Source organism: Bombus flavifrons, chromosome 1 (assembly GCF_040668555.2).
Source record: "Bombus flavifrons isolate JBK064 chromosome 1, iyBomFlav1_principal, whole genome shotgun sequence".
Classification (NCBI taxonomy): domain Eukaryota; kingdom Metazoa; phylum Arthropoda; class Insecta; order Hymenoptera; family Apidae; genus Bombus; species Bombus flavifrons.
The window spans coordinates 17,438,363-17,460,552 of NC_138442.1; the positions used below are offsets into that span (position 1 = coordinate 17,438,363).

The 22,190-nt window shown below is 31.3% G+C and overlaps 2 protein-coding genes across 5 annotated transcripts in view; one reads left to right on the top strand and one right to left on the bottom strand.

The window, feature by feature from the left end:
* Positions 1–794: 794 nt before the first annotated feature.
* Nup75 (nuclear pore complex protein Nup75) lies at positions 795–4,842 on the bottom strand. Of its 2 annotated transcripts, none has more exons than XM_069113199.1 (8): positions 4,662–4,842; positions 3,949–4,384; positions 3,481–3,860; positions 3,086–3,405; positions 2,802–3,019; positions 2,492–2,686; positions 2,295–2,394; positions 795–2,224 (listed from the first exon to the last, which is right to left on the bottom strand). In XM_069113199.1, the coding sequence occupies exons 1-8, from the start codon at positions 4,689–4,691 to the stop codon at positions 2,014–2,016; spliced, it is 1,890 nt and encodes a 629-aa protein (XP_068969300.1). In that variant the 5' UTR covers positions 4,692–4,842; the 3' UTR covers positions 795–2,013. The 2 variants fall into 2 exon arrangements, with proteins under 2 accessions (XP_068969300.1, XP_068969290.1); XM_069113189.1 differs by having other exon boundaries at positions 2,492–2,710; positions 4,662–4,841.
* A 694-nt stretch (positions 4,843–5,536) lies between these two features.
* Positions 5,537–22,190, top strand: part of LOC138179986 (uncharacterized) — a 121,990-nt gene continuing 105,336 nt past the window's right edge. For all 3 annotated transcript variants that reach the window (XR_011173177.1, XM_069113340.1, XM_069113326.1), the window contains exon 1: positions 5,537–6,243. The gene's annotated coding sequence lies outside the window, so the exon portion shown is untranslated. The remainder of the gene's footprint in view (positions 6,244–22,190) is intronic.

Here is a 22,190-nt window from a genome sequence, read left to right on the forward strand (position 1 = left end):
ATATAGTATGGGACATACAAAATTTAAACCTTAAATCAATTTTTTTTACTTTCTCCATAAATTAGATACACATCTAACAATAAGTACATGTTTTCTATAAGAGGACATTGAAGACATTACGATCATTGAACGAGCAAGGTATATTAATACTGTAAATTGTAGAATATTCCCAATATTATTTCGTGATACTTATCTATTTATAACTTTTAGATTTATATTCTATTTCATATATACTCACAATAAGAATTCATTCTTCTACAAAACGGTAAAAAGGATTAGGATTTCTATCTAAAAAGTCAAAATTAATGTAGTCTTTCCTCACAATTATAAAATAGCTGTTACCAGAATCATTGCGTAAAGTGTTCGCATAAAGCGAAACAGTTTTCAAATATAAAAGCACATTCGAACATTTGGAACGCCATTCAAATAAGATACATAGCGTTTAGATACATTTTCACGCAAAGTACCTTATCTATTTTTTTTCGATCTATTCCTAATAGTTTCACGAAGATTCTATGAAAAACATAAAGATTCAAATTTTCACTGATGACGTTTAATTAAGATTGGACCTTTTTAAATTTGTTATGGCGAATGCGATGATTCTCTTTCGTAAAATAAAATAATATAAATAATATAAATAATATAAATAATATAAATGTGTCATCATACATGACTTTAATCATATAAACAATAAGAAGTATATATTAATGGAAATAATATTGAAGTAGCAATAGTTACGTACAATTAGGAAAGTAAGGAAGACATAGTAATTTATGTATACGAAAGAAAAGCGGTTATGTTCCTCTTTTACGTAAAATTTATTCAAATTTCGGATGCACAAGGTAAATATTTGTAAAACCAGATTTGTAAAAATAAGTTATCTAAAAAGCTACAAAATACATGATTTTTGGACTTTTTTTACATTTCTGCTTACAATTATGTGAATCAATTAATTAATTTTTATGTACACGTACTGTATATATATATATATATATATATATATATATCTTGTTTGTATTATTTTATGATCAGATTTAATTTTAATTCTATCTGTTACTAATGTTGGAATCTATGTTAAAAATCGGTAACATTGGAAATTATACAAAAATGATAATATAAGCTATATTGACCTCGAAACACTTATATTATTACACCTATGTTGAGTGATACACCTCTGTATACCGCGTTTGTGGTATTATGTCTGATATTACGTAACGTGATTACTGACCTTTTTTATCAATTGATTACATTACACATAGTGCATGATATATGGGTAGCACTATGCAATTACTTTTACTACCATTGAATAGATTATTTAAGTTAAAATATGTAATCTTCTTTTTGTAGATACACAAATTGCAAATTTTTATGTAATTTTTTTTGTAATAGTGCATATTATACTTTAAGATGATAAGATTATTTGTATCTTTATAAGATTATTTGAAATTATATCCGTCTTAAAGAATTAATGTAATTTGGTATGTATTAAAATTTAATTCAATATTGTGTATGTTAATTATAAGTGAGAGTAAACCTTGGTCCCAATATCAAATGTGTGAAAACCAATGAATTTTTACATGTAATATTTTTATAGTTTCTTATATATATATGAATAAATATTAATAATAGTATTCTATTACTACAACTACTACTAATATATTCATATTTTATTAGAAATTTACTTTTACTTTTTATTAGAATTTTATATATTCCATTAAAAATCTATTTCTTATTAGATGTTTATCATAACGAAATAGTGTTAATAACAGTAAAAAAGAATCATATTTGAGATTGAAATGTTAATGAGGTCCATTGTCATTGTTATAAATAATTTTAATCGTATGTAAAAATCGTATATGTAAAAATATTTATTTACAAAATTTATCGTTATATTTTTAATATTAAGAAGATGCACTATGATTTAATGGAATACATTGATGATTATGCATGGAAATTCTTTTTTAATTAAAAAATTAAAAAATTCTTTAATATAATAAATTGATAATAAATCTTCTAATGTTCCACTTGGCAGCCTTCAAGACTCAATGCTCGAGCTAGGTTCCTAGCAACGGCTAGTCGGAAGATTTCAATTTTATTTTGAAACTTTAGATCATCTCCATGTGCTTCTACACAACGTAATAATTCAAAACAATCACTGGAAGATAAAATTACATCTTTGGCTTCTAATAATGGAATAGCATCCGACAAAAGAATCGACCAAAAGCTGAAATAAAATTTTTCTATTAAATTGCTTTTCAATTTAAAGTTTGGGTGTAGACATATGGATAGCTTACTATTTTGGTGTTAAATTTGAAACTAAAAGGGACACTAATAAACTTGCTGCTTCCTTAAATTCTCCAATGCCATACATTTGATGAAATTCGCAATACTTTCCTATTGTAAAAAGCAATAAAAGTTATAATCGAATAAAAATTCAACTTCTTAATAAAAATTTGCTTGTTTCTCAACTCAAACTCCAAAATTGATTTACCTAAGAATGTGAGTCTATCACTAGCCATCATACAAAAACCTAAATTTTCTAGTAGGTCACGACAATCCAATTCTCCGTGTTCTGCATAACGCTTCAAAAACTGATCTGCAATATATGTTATAAAACCACTATCTTGCGCTTTTAATGCCCATGCAAGTGCATTTCCCAATCTTCCTTGCCTCATAGATTTTAGTCCTTGAATTTTACAAATGCTAGTAACTAACAAAGAGAGTTTTTAAATATAGTCAGTATGTTTTATATTAAAATGAATTATATATATGTGTATAATAATTTGAGAAACAATATCAACCTATATGATCCATCCTATTATCTCGTGCTATATCAAGAATTTTATTTACTCTTGCTTCTGACCTCATTGGAAGTGACTGTAACAGTATTTCTAGTCTAGCTAAGCCTTGAATAGGACAATGTATTAAGTAACTTGCACCACATTGCCACAAAGAATGATGTGCCATTAATGTGTTCCCATATTCCAATATAAGAGATTCATGAAGTTGACTGCTAACTCTGATAAAAAATAAAATAATTCTCATTTTGTAAACTTTATATAACATAAATTATGTACTAACTTACTTTATTTGATCTCTATCCAATATTTTAAGTTTTCCACAAACATATAATAGATCTACCAAATGAGTAGCAAACCATCCATTATCACCCATATATTGTATTTCTTTAATAACATGGTGTAAGTCGCTTTCCATAACAGCACGTATAGCATTATCAGAAGGTCTATTAGCTTGCCATCTTTTCGAAATACTATTAGCATGATGAGAAAGTTCAGGTTGCTTACAACATGGAGAAGTATAAAATAACTTTGCTGCCAACAGTTCATACCAAGCATCTGTATATTGTGAAAATTGCCACAATATATCTTGTTCTCCTGCAATTAACTGCATTAAATGTTTTTAATAATTTAAGTAACATTATGTTATTGTATTTGTACACGTATATATTTATATAGATACCTTCATAATCATTTCTAAATAAGTATCAACAATAAAAGTTTTACTATTTAAATTTGAACACAACTCTAGTTGCCAACGTTTCCAACATGTAGTAAATCCATCTATAGAGTAACCACCATACACATTATAGATGGGCATTGTTTTAAGAATATTTTCTGCCATTACAAAAGCAGGGTGATCTGCTTTGCTATGTAATGCTAATAAAGCTCTTACTAAATCTAACTTTCCATGTAATGCACAGCCTATTACAGCTTCCCAATAATTTGGATACTCCAAATCAGCACCGATTGTCTTCTGGGCTAATATTTTAACTGCTACAAGTTCTCTAGATGGAAAGTGAAATCTAATCCATTCTAACAATTGTGGTAATACTACATCACCTAAATTAAAAATATTATATATTAGGATTTTTCGATATATATTTGCCATTCTATGTTTTTAATAGATAATTAAAACAAAATAATTTACCTGGTACTACATCTACATAAAGGATTTCGATCAAGTGCCATATACATTCTATTTGATAAAAAATGGTCAGAAAATTTTCTAGTGATTCTTTTTTATCAGTCAAACATTTACCACATATATCTTGCAAACTTTCTATACATGCTCTTAAAATAGACCTGTATTGCTTGCTATGTTTTAAAAGTTCTGGTCTAACATCTCCAGAAGAAGATTTTATTTTTTGAATGGACAGAAAGACACCATTACTTTCGTTTACTAATTTACGTAATTGTGGAGAAAACAGAATTACTTCTGGCTTTAAAATATGTACCGTTGGCTCATATTTCTCTGAACTTTTTTTAGTTGAACTTTGAAATCTTTTATTCATATATATACTGATTCTGCTACTATTTACCCAACTTCCAGTAATACATAGATGTTTAGGAGTATTTGGAATATCCTACAAATAAAAAATATTTTTCTTAATATATTTTTATAAATATAAAATATAATTAAAATATAAAATATGATAATATTAAAATGGAGTAAGCTATGTAACCTTATACATTTTAAATAACTCGTATAAGAATAAAAATATTACAATAAAATTATAAATATTTTATCATGCCAGATGAGTTTTTTAAGGTCGGGACAATATTATTTGCATTAAACGAAAGAAATATAGGTTAGGTGTTAATTCAAAGCATGCATGTGGTTCACGAAGTTTTATTACTTACTATTGTAGGAGGACTGTAGTTTTCGTCCATACTTAATACGAGAAAGAAACTATTAGTCCAAGTATACTTTACTATATAATGACATTCACATCAATTTATTCGTAATTAACTTTATTATTTCTCCACAGAGTTAAATGCACGGTACTGTCAACTATTGGTACCTGTATTTGATTGGGAAACTATCGATATATCGTATAATTCCATACTATACCTACATATCGATACTCGACAAATACTATCGACAATATGAAAAGAAACGTTCTATCGAAACCTACAAAGTCTATGTACTAGTCATACTGAGATTTTAAGAAGATTCAAAACTTTGACAGGATATATAAATAAAGTTTTTGTCTTATAATTATATTCAACATTGTATTTTATACGTAAAAGTCTATGATTCCATACCTTTGATTGATAATTATCAGTAAATATATAGTCTGAAATTGGCGGGAAAAGAAACATTGATCAAAAAGATCAAAGTTAAATGTAATACCAAAGCGTAAGTAGCTATTAAAATATATTTTCATAATAATTATTATTCACATTAATTATTTATTTTTAAATTAATTATAATCAATAATTACATCCTAATTTTTTTTAGTTTCTACATGTCCAATATACTACCGTATGTTTTAAAAAATTTATTTTTTACAAAACAACCATTACATCAATTACCAAATAACTAATGTATTATAATGCCAGTGATTTATAGAATTTTATAATCTCTATCGAAAATCAATATTTTTCAATATCACTTAAGACATATATATGTATACTGCATATAATTGGATCTATCATATACATCGAGTCATTATCAATCAACGAAACTATACACTATATAACATCGAAATTATTTCAATACTCATTAAACGAATATCAAATACAAATTGAACATTCACATCCAATAACGTTTGTTCATAATTATAAATATCATTTACAAATTAAAGCAATACAACGTTGCTAAAACGAAGATTAGTTCAGTAACATTTTTCTAAGCTTTTGTAATTTTTAAGCATAACAAAGCACGAGTCAGTCTCACACACAACACTCTTAGCAGGTCGGGTTTACCATTGGTGGTCGAACGTAGCCGAGGAGAAACGACCCTTAACACGATCGTGAATACCGGGTTGTGCACGAATAGCTTGAGCTTGCGCGGTGCTTTCGAAAGGCGCGTCCTGGCTCCGTCGTCTGATCGCGGTTGGGCTTTTATTCGTTGTCGAGCTTTCATGCTGGAGCGTGCGCGTCTCTCATCGTAGCGAAATAAAGAGAGAAGAAAGAAGGAGAGAGCGGTCTCGTTCGCGTCCGGCCGGGTCACCACGTACCAATCCCACAAGTAGCAGAGACGCTGTATCCAGGAAGGCTAGATATAGGGTCGTTTCGCACGCGAAAATGTAACGATCTCAGTAGTGGGGCCGGTTGTCTGGAAAATTGGTTTAGACAGAAAGGGAGAAAGAGGTGATATCCCTTTCCCCGCGTCGCAGCTCGCGAGTGAAGCATCTTGCAGAGGGGATCCATGGCGTGAAGCATCGGTTGGTTCATCCAACTATTTCTACACGGAAATCTGAAGCTCGAGAAAACTCAGGTAGGTGGATAATACGCATATACCTTCTTTCTGTTTTCGTTTGTTCATCGGGTAATCAATCGCTCGGAGAATTTACGATCTACATAGTTGCTTCGCTTTCTTGCCTCTCTACCGGCTTCTTTGACTATTTTCGTTTGTTCGCATAGACGGGCAAACGCTCGAAATCACTTGCTATATTGTATTTGAACGAAAGTTTGTTGCAATTTGAGGAAGAGTCATGTTTTCAAAGAAGATGATGTAATTTGATATCGGCTTTTCGTATTGGCTATTAGGAGCATGAGTAAGAATATCGAGTATATGAGTTTTTAAAAGTCGTGGTGATAGTCACAGTTGGCGTTTTACGCAAAATTTCGCCCGACTACGTGGTTGACTACGTACGACGCAGTACTTCGTTGGCCTCCCCTTTCACCTTTCGCTGATATGTCTTAATTCTAGCGACTACAGCTATATTTTAATACTTTTGCCAAAATACTCTATACATTACAATTTCGTATTAATGCTTGTTATAAACTTATTCAGAATTTTTACATATATATATATATATATATATATATATATATGTATATTAGATGTATATGAAAAATTAATATTAATAAATAGAGCGTATATCTGCTTAAAATGAAACGAGACAAGATCAGAGTCACACAAATTTGTCTAATACTCGAAATAGTATTATGATTTATTAATCGATTATTGGACTTTCTTGTGAGTAGCGTCCGTATATGGAGTATATAGATTTCGTATATACATGCAGTATGTTGTATCTTGAATTTTCGCAACAGGTTATGTTTGTAGAGTTCGAATAACGTAAGAAACAGTATGCAAAAACAATTTATAAACCGTAAATAGACAATATCTGTCGATATATCTCACATAATTGAGTCGGTCAAAAAATATTTCAGACTTACGTGTTACCCACCAATTTTTATAGAGATTGAAAGTTCGGGGAATGTCATTTCATTCTTGAGAAATAATTTAATTATTTCTATATCTATTACTAAACCAAAAGATTTTAGAAACTACTAAGATACATAAAAATATCTAATTATTTCGAATTATTTTTTGTCTCATTATCTACATAATTAAAAATCATGAATAGTTTTTAATGATATTTAACCTGCAACATAATTTAATTAAATGAAAATATTATATAAGACCTTGTTATCAGTGTATCCTTACATCCTTGACAAAGAAAACTATAAAATTGATGATTCTTTAAAAAAAATGTTTTAAAAAGATACTAAATATCATTAAAGCAACAGGTTGTTTTAATCATATATAAAAAACATCTTCTCTAAAATATTATTATATATAATATAATTAATTTATTGCACTCTATCCAGGAAATAATTTTTTAATGAGAAAAATGTGTATGTTGTGTTTCAAATATTGAAATAAGTTCTCTATAAAATTGATAAACCATTTGATATTCGTTTCACCCAAGGAAGTTACTTCTACTTTAACAAAATCAAATTTAAAGTGCCCTATTTCTGATGCGATGGGTAAATAAAATTGCTGTTCGTCAAGCGTCACATATCCTTCTTTTTATTCTTTTTCTTAGGGTCATAGATAAGGGGTAGGTTAAAGATCTCTGAATACGTAAACACTACTTCGGTCGATGACTGCTCGGGGGTGAAACAAAATAACAGAAACATTTTATTCACCTTGTTTCGCTTATGTTTTTTTTTCTTAAACGATTGGTGACTTCTTGGAAAACTGTTTTTTGTTTATTATTTATTGTAACATTTTGATTTTTATTTTATTTTATTTTTACTAATCGTAACATAAATTTCTAGTAGTAGCAACTTGGCAAAGTAAATCTGGCAAAAGGTGTTTTACTTGATGTAGCATAATATGAAATTAATTAAACGTATTATAATTGTTTTATGTGCTTAATTGGTTAGGAGGGTAAAATAAATTAATAAATGCAACGAAAATGTACTGCAACCTGCACTTAGGGACCGCAATTTTCTTTATTCCGTATAAACTATGGGACGAATGTGTGAAGTATGGTTGGGTCTTGTCATTCTCTCGGAATTCTTTAATTAACTATGCATACAATGCTTCGGTGCTTTCCCCTTTCTAGCTGAAAATAAGAATATTTAATTAGAAAAATGTGCGATACAGCGCATCGCATCAAAATTTATAGCCAACAGGAATAGTGATTATACAAAGTTTTAATATATGTATTAAGTTTTATTCTGCTTTGTATATTTTAACTTCCCTTTGTTTTCCTTTCTATCTGTGGTATATAAAGATTTTGCAAAACGTCATAACAATTTTATATTTAGAAAACCTTTATTTTACGTCATGACGTTGAATATTTTTTAATTTGTTACTAATTAATAATTTGTCTGGGTTATAGCGAAATAAATGAAATATATACCTTTAAATTCATAAAAGTATAATTTAATAATCTTATAGATAACGCTCTTTACAGTAAGTTTTTTGATAAATGTTTATACCATTGCTAATTAATTATAATATATATTAATTATGTACTATTATATATAATACTATTAATTATAAATTATAATTTGTGTGGATACATATATAACAGAAGGAATAATGTTACGAAGATTAATAAAAAAAATTCGGTTTCATTAATATGGAATCTACGTCGATACCGTTTCGTTAACGAGCATATGTATAAATTTCAGACTTTTCAAAATTACCTACTGTGATCTTCGTAAAATGCTTACCTAAACTAAATACATGTATAGATATTTCCATGCATATAGGTAAACTCATTTTAATTTCGTCTGATTCGCAAACGATAAATGTTACGAGTTCTAAACAATAGATTTCGTTACGAATTCTACATTTCTAGATTTATAAAACGAGAACATACTACACAGGTTATGGTATTTTCCACGTTGACTGATTTTCTGATATGACTTCTTGTATGATACTTAATACATTATTTATAAAAAATAGGAGACAAAAGATTTTCAAAAGTAGAAATACAGTAGCTTCTGGATGTTTCCAATTTAACATCATAGTTCTCTTTTATGAATGAATCATAAGTAATATCTAGGAGATATTATGACTTGTAAAATAGCATTTCATTAAATTGTCTGCAAGAAATATTCCATTAATTGTATAATGATTTAGATTAATACAGTTTGACGTAGTAAAACGGTTCATAAAGTGAAAATAAATTTAAACATTTAGGTATTATAAGTTTTTTTAAACCTATTGTAGCCTATACATACAGGCGTATAATAAAAGAAAGAAGTAATAATAATAACTAAAATAATATAATAAATAAACCACACACTTTCAAACATCGAATAACATGAAAATCAGAAAATTAAGAAAATTATACTTACCGTATGAATCTTCGTTTTGTAGTTTTCATCTCTTTATTTATATTCCTAAATATTTTTGTATAAAAATCGATAGTCTACTTATAAATGAACTTCCTAACCAGCGTGCAGTAATATGAATAATTGAGAATCGGATGGATAAATTAAGCGATTATTGGATTAAACCAAAGAGGTTCGTGATGTCGAAAGTCGAGTGTTCGGCACACGTCATTCTCGTTGCGATCGAACTTTCTCCTCCGCTGTATCCTCGGTGTTTTTAGCCGCGGTACACGACCTAGCTCTCGGTCTCGTTTGATTTGATGGTATGTCCTCTGTTAGCCGTGAATCTCGGTGCGCGTGCCTCTTTTGTCAAATGCATCGCGTCGACGCGATGAAACACGATGAATCCGGGGATCAAAAGAAACGGGGCTCGGAAATGTCTCGAATACAACCGGTTCTATCGACTCTTTCAATCTTTTCCCTGCAATATACTATACGCCGCGACGAATGCAAAGAGTTTCACCCTTCCACGGATTTCAAAACAAATATTTTCTTCGAAAGGAAACGCCGATAACGATACAGCTACTCATGAAAGTATTTGAACACTTATAAAAATCTTTTACGAATATATTTCGTACATTATAGGAAAGATTCTGAAATTTGATTAGCACCGTAATGAGACACGATCGTCACGATTATAGATGAGGTGGACGTTGGATGAAAGTGCCCAATAAATAAAATAGTCAACAATCAACGATCAACAATTAACAATTACGTTTCTCGAATGTGTTTGTTTCGCTGTTACGCTAGACCCTTCGCATTTCGCTGTTCGAAACGGAATGAATCTTTCGTTCAAAACTAAACGGATTATTTTCTTTGTTGCCCCTCGATAGCCCCACTACGCACGCGTTTGTTATATGTTCGCGACGGTTGCCGCGTATGCATTCTTCTGAATATTCGGCGAAAAGACCGTAGGGATATCGATTGTACATTAGGCATGTCGGCCTTACGCTCTGAAGGTATAGCGCTTTATGTCGCGAAGCCATCGGAAAGTTCCGTCGTCGAGTGCAGCCACATATAAATGAAACTATTCTAAAGATGTATATAAAAGTTAGCAGACATTTATTACAAGTATACACTTCATATAAATCACCGGAGTATTTGATCAGAAAATTATTGATCATATATACCAGCAAACCACAACATTTAATGAAACAATTTATAACTATTTATTATTCTATGTTTAAGACCACTATTCGTGCTGTGTATTAATTCTTTATATACGTTTTGTGTACGTTAGCGACGATTGTCTCGTAACTTCTATGAACATTTACATCGACTGGTTTCAAATTGCACCAATATAATTACAAACAGTCACATCTTATCATAGTGTTGATCAAACAGTTTCGTATAACACGTAATTTTCTATCGTAAGGGTTCGGATAATTTTATGAACTAATATACATTGAACGAATTGTACAGAAATCGTTTTTAGCTTTAGCATTGGAGAAAATCAGAACGGGTATTGACGAAATACAAAATTAGCGCTATGAAGACGAGGCGAAATTTAATGTTATTACTAACAGCTGGTCAAGATAAATGAAGAAATCGAGCCTTTGAATTGAAATTTATTGTAGCAATAAAAGTTAACATTATTTTAGAAACGAAGATCAAATACAGTTGGTTCTGTGGACTGATTTAAGTATTTTGTCACTGAAATATGTGTTGAATGTAAAAAGTTTCAGTTCTCAACAAGTTCATTGTATGTATGTAAATATTTTGTTGGCGACAATCGTGTATCGTGTATCGAACGACCTATCGCGTGTTAGAAAAATAAAGAAATCGTTTTGTAGTATTGGAAAAAATTGAGATGTGCGTTGGCAAAATAAAAAGTAGCATTGTTGTTGAAACGAAGCTGAGTTGGAATACAATCGGTTCTATGGACTGTTTTAAACAGTTTTTTTTGTCGAGACGCGAAGGTTTTCATTCTTCTATAGGTTCGGAATAAATATTTTATCGGAAATCAAACGATGGCAATTGTGTATCAAATAAACTATCACGTGTTAAATATACAGAAATCATGTTTTAATATAGGAACGCATGTATGTCTACAAAAAATATACAGAAATTGTATTTAATCATTGGGACGCGCGTCTAAATTGGAATACGCGTAAAACGACTGATTTCGTTGAAAATGTAAAAAACGAAACTCAGTTAACGAAATTCAGATCGATTGGAATTTCTGGATTTAAATCGTTTATTTAATGCGAAATGATTTATATTTTTTGTTCGCTCGTCCAAATATACGCGTGACATTAGGACAATACACATTTAAAATTATGTTTGATAATAGTACACATTGTTAGTAAACATTCTGCCCAGTTAGGATATTTCGACACTTTATTTTAAGATAGTTTTCTATTTTGAGAAAAATTATTTATCTGAGAATTTATTCAAGTAAAATACGGAACGTTACCTAATATTGAAATTAAAAAAAGAAATTTGAAGTAGCTTTTTTTGTCTTATAAGATTAACGTTTAGCTATAAAAGTTTACGAGTACTCTGTTTTTAATATAATCGAGTGTGTCTATCATTTGGAAGATAATTTTCGCTCTACATACTTCTCAATTCAATACATAATTAAAATTGTTATAAAACTTATTTATTTATTTATTTATGAACCGAGGGAACGAACGTAAGACACTTAATATAATTCCTATTTATCCATAAATCAATATTCTTTATTATTTTAGTACGCATCTCATATCGTTTATTTTATTTAAAGCAGAACGTGTTAATCAACTATTTTTGGAAAGATTCTCTTTTCCGTGGAAAAATTTCGACAGGCTCGAAAATTCATGGAAATCAAAGCTAGTTATCTATTAAACTACGTATTTCGGCGTGTATTGCGTGAATTTCAAGATGCTTGATTTCAAACTCACGCTCATCTGTCGTTAATACAAGTGCAATCGATTTTGAAGGACCACGACGATTGCTGCCAAATCGAAAAGGTTATTCGCATGACCCATATTCAGCTTCTCCAAGCGAGATAAATTTTCATATGGATGGAATAACGTGAATTGGTAAAAAATTATGACACGGTTAACTAATGCCTACTAAAATTTGACAATATTTAATATCTGTTCTATCATTCATATTGATCCATCGATAATGGACGTAGAAACACGAAAATGACATTTCTTAAATTAGATAAAAATGTAAAATATGAAAAAGTATTTTATTTCGAGCGATATAAATATGGTTATACGAGTTTGGTCTATTAGGGACGACGGTAGCGACGTGGTTAATGTGGTTGGCTACTAACGCCTAGGACACGGGTTCGAATCCTGGCACCAAGTTTTTACGATTTTCATGGATCGTCGACGTTAGGGATCGTCCGGATGGAGGAAGGAGACCAAACCGACGTTTAGGCTGCAACACCGTTACTGGCTGCCATGAAGCGCAAAGCGCTCCACTTTTCACGTGAGGAATTTCGAAGAAGGATCAGAGAACAATGAAGGCTCTGTTTCCTATAAGGGACAAATCACCTACATCCGCCGCCGCCCTCCAAAAAAAAATGCGTTTTAGGAGTTTATGTCAAACATTCCACTCCTCTAACGTCCCTAAAAGAACCCCAAGAAAAAAGCCTAAGCTGAAAGCGATAAAGCGACAAAATAAGTAAAATCGGGCGGCGGAGAGGATCGAAATTCTGAACGGGGCAATTACAGGACGGGCAACAACACCTCTATGTGGTCGATGATTCAAAATCTGTCGGGGTATCCCCTCCAGACTCTTTCAGAACGCGCTTCGTGGAATTGCAGAGATTAGGTTGTCAGCAGCAGTCATCCGATGTCACTGAGGACAATTTCAAAGCAGCTACATTCCCGGGCTTGGCGGCCGATCGTCCATTTTGTACTTTTTTTTAATTTTTGTAAAGTGATAAGAAAGGTTCCTCCATTTTCTATCAATCATTTTCTATCACTTATATTCCTATTTTTTCAAGAATTTTGCAACGATTCAAAAGTAGCTCAGACTACATGGTTTATTTTAATTATTTTTATATTATTATTTTAATAAATTTGTGTGAATATTTGTCGATGAATATGTATAATTATCTTTACAAATTTTATATTAGTCCCAATTTGTCAAGAAAGTTAGCGAGCAATATTACAGCAAAGGAGCCTTATAATGAAATAAAAAATCGTACTACATATAATTTAATGTATTTGTTTGCCAGAAAAATTAGTTACAAGCCAAGAATATTTTACTTCTAGTGAATAGTATGCATTGCGAAAGATTCTTCTGCCGGTGCAATTCTGAATGATCTTGGTACATAATTAAAAAAAATGTTTGTGTAATTTCTATCTCCAAAGCGACGTGACGAAATATACGAGTCAATAAAAAAATGGGAGAAAGCTTCGGAGTATTTTTCATTAAAAAAAGAGACCGTTTCTTTTTAAACTTCTATTTCTATTTAAATTTCTATTTCTACTTAAATAGAATTCTCCATGAAATTTATCGGTGAATCAAATGTGAGTAAGCAAACATACTATGTGCTTTCGTGTCAAACGCTATAAACTGTTTAAATTATTTTTCGTTCTTCATAAGATTGAGTTCTGCTTTTTTTTCATTAATTTCATATGTATACGGCTCCTTGCTATTAAAAACTAAAATTAGACGATGATTTATGATCCATGATTTATTTTTCAAGTACTGGAAACTTCGTAACGTTAACGAACTAATGAATAGCGTGATAGTTGACGTATCGATTGATTGTCTTTGAGAGCTTGTATTTCTTGAAACTCTCAATCTTTCACGATTACAAATCGAACTGTACTACCTACTTTAGTTATAGGTTAAATTATGCAGTATGGTAAAAGAGGTGATTTCGAGAGTCTCATAGTACGGATAAGACCAATTAAGCTGAATATAGGTCAAAAAGTTAACAATGCCAGATTTACAGGAAAAATTTCTCTGTTTCTAACGTTATCTTAATATATAAAGGCGTAAAATAGCTTTATTTACCACATAATCCACTGTAAAACGAATCATTCTAATAACATTGATTTTAGAAACTGTAATAAATTCATTGTCCATTTGTTATTCTATCTGATGCGTACTATCCGGTTTGCGAATCTTAAATTCTTTCCCTTAACATCACTTTGATCTTGAAAGAAGTATATTTTTGCTTGCATAAACTAGCCTTAAATCTTCCTCACTTCTTGATCCTACTTCCATGGAATTTGTATTCGTAGTTACGATTAGTCTTCTCAAAATATTTTGTTTCGCCCTACATATATATGTCACTTTCGTGTTATATACTTCGCTTCTCGCCTATATTAATCGTGCTTGTAGTACAACTACCTTAAACGAAGTTGAAGTATCGTGTCAATAGATACAATATGATGCTCTGGACATCCGAGCTCTGGACATATATGTTGAAAGGATCGCAAGGACTTCGCAAGAAAGAAACATACAGAGATGTGTTAAAATATAATAAGAAAAAATGTTAGAATATGATACATTTCTTTCTGCTGTCCTGGCGCGCCACGTGTCGAAAACTACCCTTTGCTTTTTTCCTTGGTGCACGCGCTCGCGCACACATATACACACACGCACACATTCACATTGAGTCACGTCATGACTCAATCGTCGTTGCGTCGGCATCGGCGTCAGTATCGGCTACTCAAAGATATTTTGAAGTGATACCACTTTTACCGCAGTTACCATTTCTATATACATACATGCATAACTGAAATATTGTTCATGGAGCTATTGTTTTTCTTATATATTTATAGAATGCGTGTAATTGTAGTAAATACCTTATCAGAGAATGTGACAAGGAAGAATAAATAAAAGGAGAACTATTGTTTCTCCATATAATATTTACGTAACTTTGATAAGTTATTAGTTTTCAGAAAGTACAAAGGAAGATTTTATCAGCAATACTTTATTTTATGAATTATCTTAAATTCGAGTTTTTTTTTAAACTACGATTGGAGTGAAAAATATTTAACCCATAATTTATAATTTTAACCCATTTTTCCTATCTTCCTATATTGTACTTTACCTATAGTTATTATCACACTTGTTTTACTTCGTTCAACATCCATGAAAGTTCAGTTAGTATTTGAAGTTTGAATGCTTGAAGACTACAGGAAAGAAACATGATCACATAGTCCATCTATTTTAGAGGGAAGTAGTTTAAAGTTCAGTATGTTATTAATTAATTCCACGTTTCCAAACGACATACCTGATTTTGGGACTAACCATATACTTTACCACATTCTTCATAACTCTAAAAATATTGCTTGTCATATTACTGAAATATTGCTTGTCGTATTATTGAAATATTGCTTGTCTTAACTTTAAAATCATACCTATGTAGTTGCAAGACCTCGTTAACCATATTTTCGTTAACCATATTAACCTAGCAAATTCTTTTCATCTTTAGCTATTTTATACTAAAATATAACTTTTTAATCAGAATGTGATATTAAAATTTAAAAACTGATGTTCCTGTCATGATTTTTCCGTTATGAGTTGTCTTTCGAAAAGATTAGTCTAATTATTCTAAAGATGTCGATATACACTAACAAAAGTGACAGCAACAATTACGCAAGAACGCCGTGTACCGGAGACAGTTAATGCAAATCGAGACGCATGCATCTGTCTTTCAAGAGGCACAACGACAGGCAGAAAGGATTGGCGGATCGCCAGTCTGAAAATAACGAAAAATAAGCAACGATCAGGATTTGCATAATAGCGGAGGGAACATCGTCCACGAACGGAAGTTTCGTGCGATGGGCTTCCGAGGCGTTGCGAAATATGGAACCAAGTAAACGTTGATTTTGATGAAAAACACCGTGTAACCCCGTGGAAAAATAGACAAGTCTGGGTACACGTGGTACAGCGGTCGTTTGTTATCTTCGCGCTAAAAACGAACTCCACAGTTCGCTACGCGTGAAAGATTACTCTGCACGGTTTCAATTCGTTTTTACGACCGACCCCTGTTTTATAGTCGATGCGCCATTACCTTGCCGAGAAACGAAATCGAAGATGTTGTCGAATTTCTCGTAGATGTTTGTCGATTCTACTCGAATCGAGTGAATGCCATTAAAAAGAAAAAAGAAAAAGAAAAAAAGGAGAAAAGACGCTGTCTCGCGACGAAACCAGCGAGAGTTGTGGAAATGGATTCGTCTCGATATTTGCAAAGTGAAATGGTAGAACTAGTATTTTAGGATGAAATTCTTTGAGATTTTTCCTTGATTAGTTCTAATCTGCTTGGAATTATTTTTTGATCATTCCCCCTTGCAATTATTGCCTAAATGCGTGGAATATTGTTTGACGAGGAAATGCGTTGTTTCGCAGATCTACAAAAGGGAGAAAAATAATTGTTATGGGTTTTGAAATTTTACAATGTAGATTTATTAGACTAATGGAGTATTTGTGTGCCGTATAAACATGAACGAAATACTTGTCAAGCATTATAGGAATGGTTGTGTATTATTTTCGAATTATTAAATGAATTATTTTCGATTAAATTTTTCGAATTTAAGTGTCTCAATGACTTTATAGAGAGAATACAAAAATCCAGCGATAAATATATAGAAGAATTCATCGTTCTGTTTGAAAAAATAGATGTGATTTTTAAATATTCAAAACGCCATTCACATTGGACACCGTTTAATTTTATTTATTTGGGGATATGGCTTGTCCTAGTTGCGTGGAATTTTGTACATATATACAGCTTTGTATATCTATAACAGATATTCGTAACTTAAAAAATATTATATGTTGTATCAGTCTATGATATTTGTAAAGTTAGATTATAAGGTAGTAAGGTAGATTACAATTTGAAGAAACTTCTTTCAAAAAAGAAGAATAAGAAACATTTTATAAAATACTTAATTATAACATGTTAAAAGAACTCCTATAACATAAATATGAATTTCATAGAAAATATAGTTTGAAATAAAAAAGCAGCTGAAAGATAAAATGATTTTAATGCATTAGGTATGCATATTGTATTATTCAGAAGGTAGCTATAGCATATTTTAGATTCTAAAACCACTCTGTACGATCGCTCCAATAACGGAGAATTCCTGGTCGGTGTTAATTTTCAGAAGAATAATTTGCAAAATTAAGTACTTACGACATAATCAGATTTACGGTTGCGTAATTTGCTTTCACGCGATAAAGTACGCGTCGTGATGAATATCGATGAATCAAAATTTCCATCGTACACGGAGAATCTTTTAATTTATTATCTCTATTACTGTATCTATGAAACTACACGATCGATCATGATGTCTGGTTAGAAGACACGTGGTTTAATCGAGAATAATGGCGGGAAAAATGCTGTGGAAATTTGCGTGGCGATCGAATATCCAACTACGAGATTAATTATAAGAATTATTTCCTGGATTACGTTTGTTTCGTCGTGTCCCTGATTTAGATTAGTCAGGCGATCGTTTCAAGTTTTCTGCTATAGAATAATCACGCACTAAATAAATCACGCACTTTCACAAAACGATCTGATTGTTACGCCGCTCAAGAGTATTGATTCGATTTGCTGTGTTAGTTCCCAAGTATTCACGCTCGTGTGTCGTGTTCGAAATAAATGTATCCAAAGTATTTTGATTTTGACTTTTTAAAAATGTTTCTCCGTGATATATCTCTCAAATTAATCAAATTAATTATTCACTGTAATTTTTTAATCATGTTATATATATATATATATATATATATAATATATAATTGGTTAAGATTACCTATCGATGGTAAAAGAATATAAAAATATATGTTTCTTTAAAAAGCAGAAACTTTTGAATTGCACGATTAACAATGATCGTGTAATTATTTTATATTACGTATGTATTTAACGAAACCGATGATAGAATCGATGATAAACAATTTCAAAGTCAAATAATTTTCATCTATATTTTTGTTACACACACATATCGTGTAACGATTTAATCTTAAATGACTATCACTGTGTTCATTACTAGCTTATAGCTCATAGGATACAGTTTAATGAATAATGAAAACGAAAAGAATCAATATTAAGGTATATAAGTATAAAATAAATGTTACAATGAAATGTACTTATTTAAGGTAAAATTGTTAAACCTGTATACTGTTAGTTTTGTTTGATACAAAGAACTCTGCTTAGTATGTATTTATTTATTTCTCCTTCAGAGATCTTTAGTACAGCCTTACAATGCTTCTGAACTAAACTATCGCTGAAAGATGGTACTCGTATGGGAGTGCTTCCTCTCTGTTCTATTTGCCTAACGAACTTTCGTTTCCTATCTGTGCTTACAATTAGTATTGAGACTTAATTAATAAGAACACAAGTTTCCGTAGTACAGCTTCGCTTGTGAACGTTATTAAGTTATATAAGCGTTGATAACAATTGAAGTACTGGTACAAGGCTGGTTTTGTCTAAAATAATATAATGACCATGTTCAGTGCGAAAATAGATGTGGAACGATGCGGAAATGTCAGCTACATTTACTCTAGCATCTACTCACGTGTAGATCACGTTTACAGATTATTTCTAAACTATATAAATCCATATTTGTAGAATTCTATTGAAATAATTCTATGTTATTTCGCAACTTTTTTAATTGTTCACATATCGAATTTTTTAATTTTGGCTAAAATTTCATCCACTTTCCGAGTCAAGTAATTTAGATTCCTAGTTAAATAATTTAGATTTATCTATTAGATGGATCTATAGATGGATAATATTATTAAATATTCTTTATTATTGTTTTATTATTGTGACATTTTTCTTTCATACTATTTTTCTCTTGATCGTCATATTATCGAAATATGCCTTCCAATGTAACTAAATCTCAAGCAAACTATATTTTATGAATGCCGAATACGATTAAACATTCAGCGCGAAGCTTAAAATGTTGAAGCGTGAATGAATTTCATTTTCTGCTTGTCCATCGAATTTTCTTCGTTAATATACCATATTTATGAAAATCCTTTTTCGATGAAGAATTCTTTCGCGATGATCCTCCTCTTTCGATTATCATCCTTGAATATTTTATATCGTTTTGTGTAATATCTACATTCTGTGCATTCTTAAATTTCCAACGAATGCATCAATATCTCCAATTTATTTATTATGCAAAATTATCCCAATAACGTAAGAATTTCTTTTCGTTCGGGATAAATTTAATAGTTATTTACAGGAAAAAAATGTGGCAAACGATAAACCAGTTTGTAGTTCGTGTGACGATCATTTTGCAGTAGACAGACGATTAACGCAATGTCTCATGCACAATACGTACAATGGTACGTACAATGTATCAAAATGCGTATTTTTCAAATTGTTACAAAAATAGACTCTGATGGATTTCCTTCGCCTTAGCACGATTACTTTTCAAATGACTAAAAATAAAAATTCCTAGAATCCGATAGACTTCACCTTATCGGTTATTTTAAATAGACCGTCTTACGCGTCGATAGGAAAAGTTCAACGACAACATGATCGCAAGAACTGATTGTTATGTAGCTACAATCCTCTCTAATCTCTTAACTGGATTTATTGTTTTTTGGACGATCTTCTGACACGGTTGAAGCAACAGTTTTTAGCTGCTTTTATCTTCATCAGACCTATCTGATCCTCTCAAACGCACACGACAATATCTTGGAAAGTTTCTTCCTTCCTCCTGTCTGTGTGTTCCTGTTATAGCTGATCGTTCGGTAGTCTGCGAGTCTGCGAGAAACCTTGTGCGAATAGGCCTCGACCATGCCAGCAGACTAAAATCATTGGCTTTTATAGCGCGACACGACGCCTGTTGCGCCCTGTAGATCCAATTTTCTCTTTACACGTTGAAGCTACGATAGTCGAACATGATTGGGCAAGTCGAGGATCGTTCAACGACTAGCCACACTGTTCGATGATGCTTCACGACTTTGTTCACACTTGGGTAACTTTCCCAGTACACTTTTTAATTGTCTTTCTTGTTAAGAGCATTTTCCTGTATTAAGTATCGTGAAACTTTGATTGGTGCGAAATAATGTTATTTTCTGGAATCAGGTTGTTATGTAGTTGTTGTTTGTAGCAAATATTTTGTAATTTCTTTATATATTTTCAGACAAGTTTCAAATTTTACCAATATAGTAATGACAGTCTTGTCTTTTAACAGGACTAGTGACAATTTCAAAATATTTTGTATGATTTATACAATACATTAGTTATCAAACTAATCACTCTTTCCTGAGGAATTTAAAAATTGCGAGGAAACAAACACGTTTCTAGTACACAATGGATGAGAATCATTCACTAATAAATACGATAAACTCAATGTTTTAATCTTTTAAAGATACATACTATGTAAATACGATGTTACTTAAGGAATATCCTAATATTGTAACGTTACAAACTCATAACTCTTAAATCTCTGCATAAGCAACATACTCTTCCGTTTCTCTTCCTTTTCCCTCATTTTTTATTTCGATATTTATCACTTGCATCGCTTGCACGTTGTTAACGAGCGAATGCATCTAACTTGCCTAAAAATGATTAATTTTGGCTTATCGTTCACGAGGGTTGAGAATTGGCAGCGTGCCCCGTTTCCAGCGGCGTAAAAGCAATTCGAGAATGTACTCGTGCAACCGTTTGTTACGTGTCAGACTTAATTAAAATTTGATAGACACGTCGAGCGAGAAAACGTTTTTTCACCCACGTTTTGTAGAACTGTGTTTTCTGTCGTCGATCTTTTTCTTCTTTCTTTATATAGATTTCAACGTCCCATCAACTACACCTGCGGTGGATCTTGATGGACGTGGTTTTGCAGTTTCAATTGCGTTCACCTCGTTCGTTCACGTTGTTTGATTTATCCTAGAAAAATGAGGAACATCTCGAGAATACTTGAGCCGTCAAATTTTTTGTTTCGTGAACAAAAACATCTCGACGAATATAGTTCCACGTTGTCCACGTATCGGCCGTGATTTCCTCCGTTTTATTATTTGTTTGTTCAGGGGAACGAATCATTTTGGCGATCCGCCTCGCGTACCGAGAAACATTTTCGAAGCGTAAATAAAATTGCTGCATAAACTGTTCCTCCGGCGTCAATACAGAGGTAAATTATTCTGTTTCGTCATGTTCCTTGTTCTGTAATTCTGCTAGGTACGAATCAATCTCGAGTTTGTTTAACGTTATTTGCATCATTTTGTTTCACAGACTGTTGCCAAATGCTATGCACCTTTTCATTGTCTCTTTGCATCGGTATATCATACGTAAGAATTTTCCTAAGAGTTTGAAAAGTCACTATTATCTTAAAATCTTTATATAATTTCAATTTTATATTGTAATTTAACATAATTTTACGTATAAGAGAATTAAATTGCTGCAGCTAAATAATATAATTATTTCCTTTCGTATATCAGTTAATTTTTAGTACAAAAAAAATTATGTGTTAAGTATACGAACTTACAGATCATTGCATCTAAATTTATGAAACGTTGAAAAAACGTTACGTTTTAGTATAATTAATATACGTACTGTTTAATTCTAGTAACAACAAAATTTCAATTCTTTATGTACAATTTTTAATGTTTGACTAAAACGGATAAGCAAAAAAAAAAAAAAAAGAACCAAGGAGCACGATATTA

Bases quoted from the DNA above. Each gene is read 5' to 3' on its own strand.
- Nup75 (XM_069113189.1), bottom strand. From the start codon at position 4,691: ATGGACGAAAACTACAGTCCTCCTACAATA. The intron at 3,861-3,948 runs GTAAATTATTTT...TTTTTAATTTAG, and splicing joins TTATGTAGATGTAGTACCAG to GTGATGTAGTATTACCACAA. The intron at 3,406-3,480 runs GTATCTATATAA...CATTTAATGCAG, and splicing joins ATTTAGAAATGATTATGAAG to TTAATTGCAGGAGAACAAGA.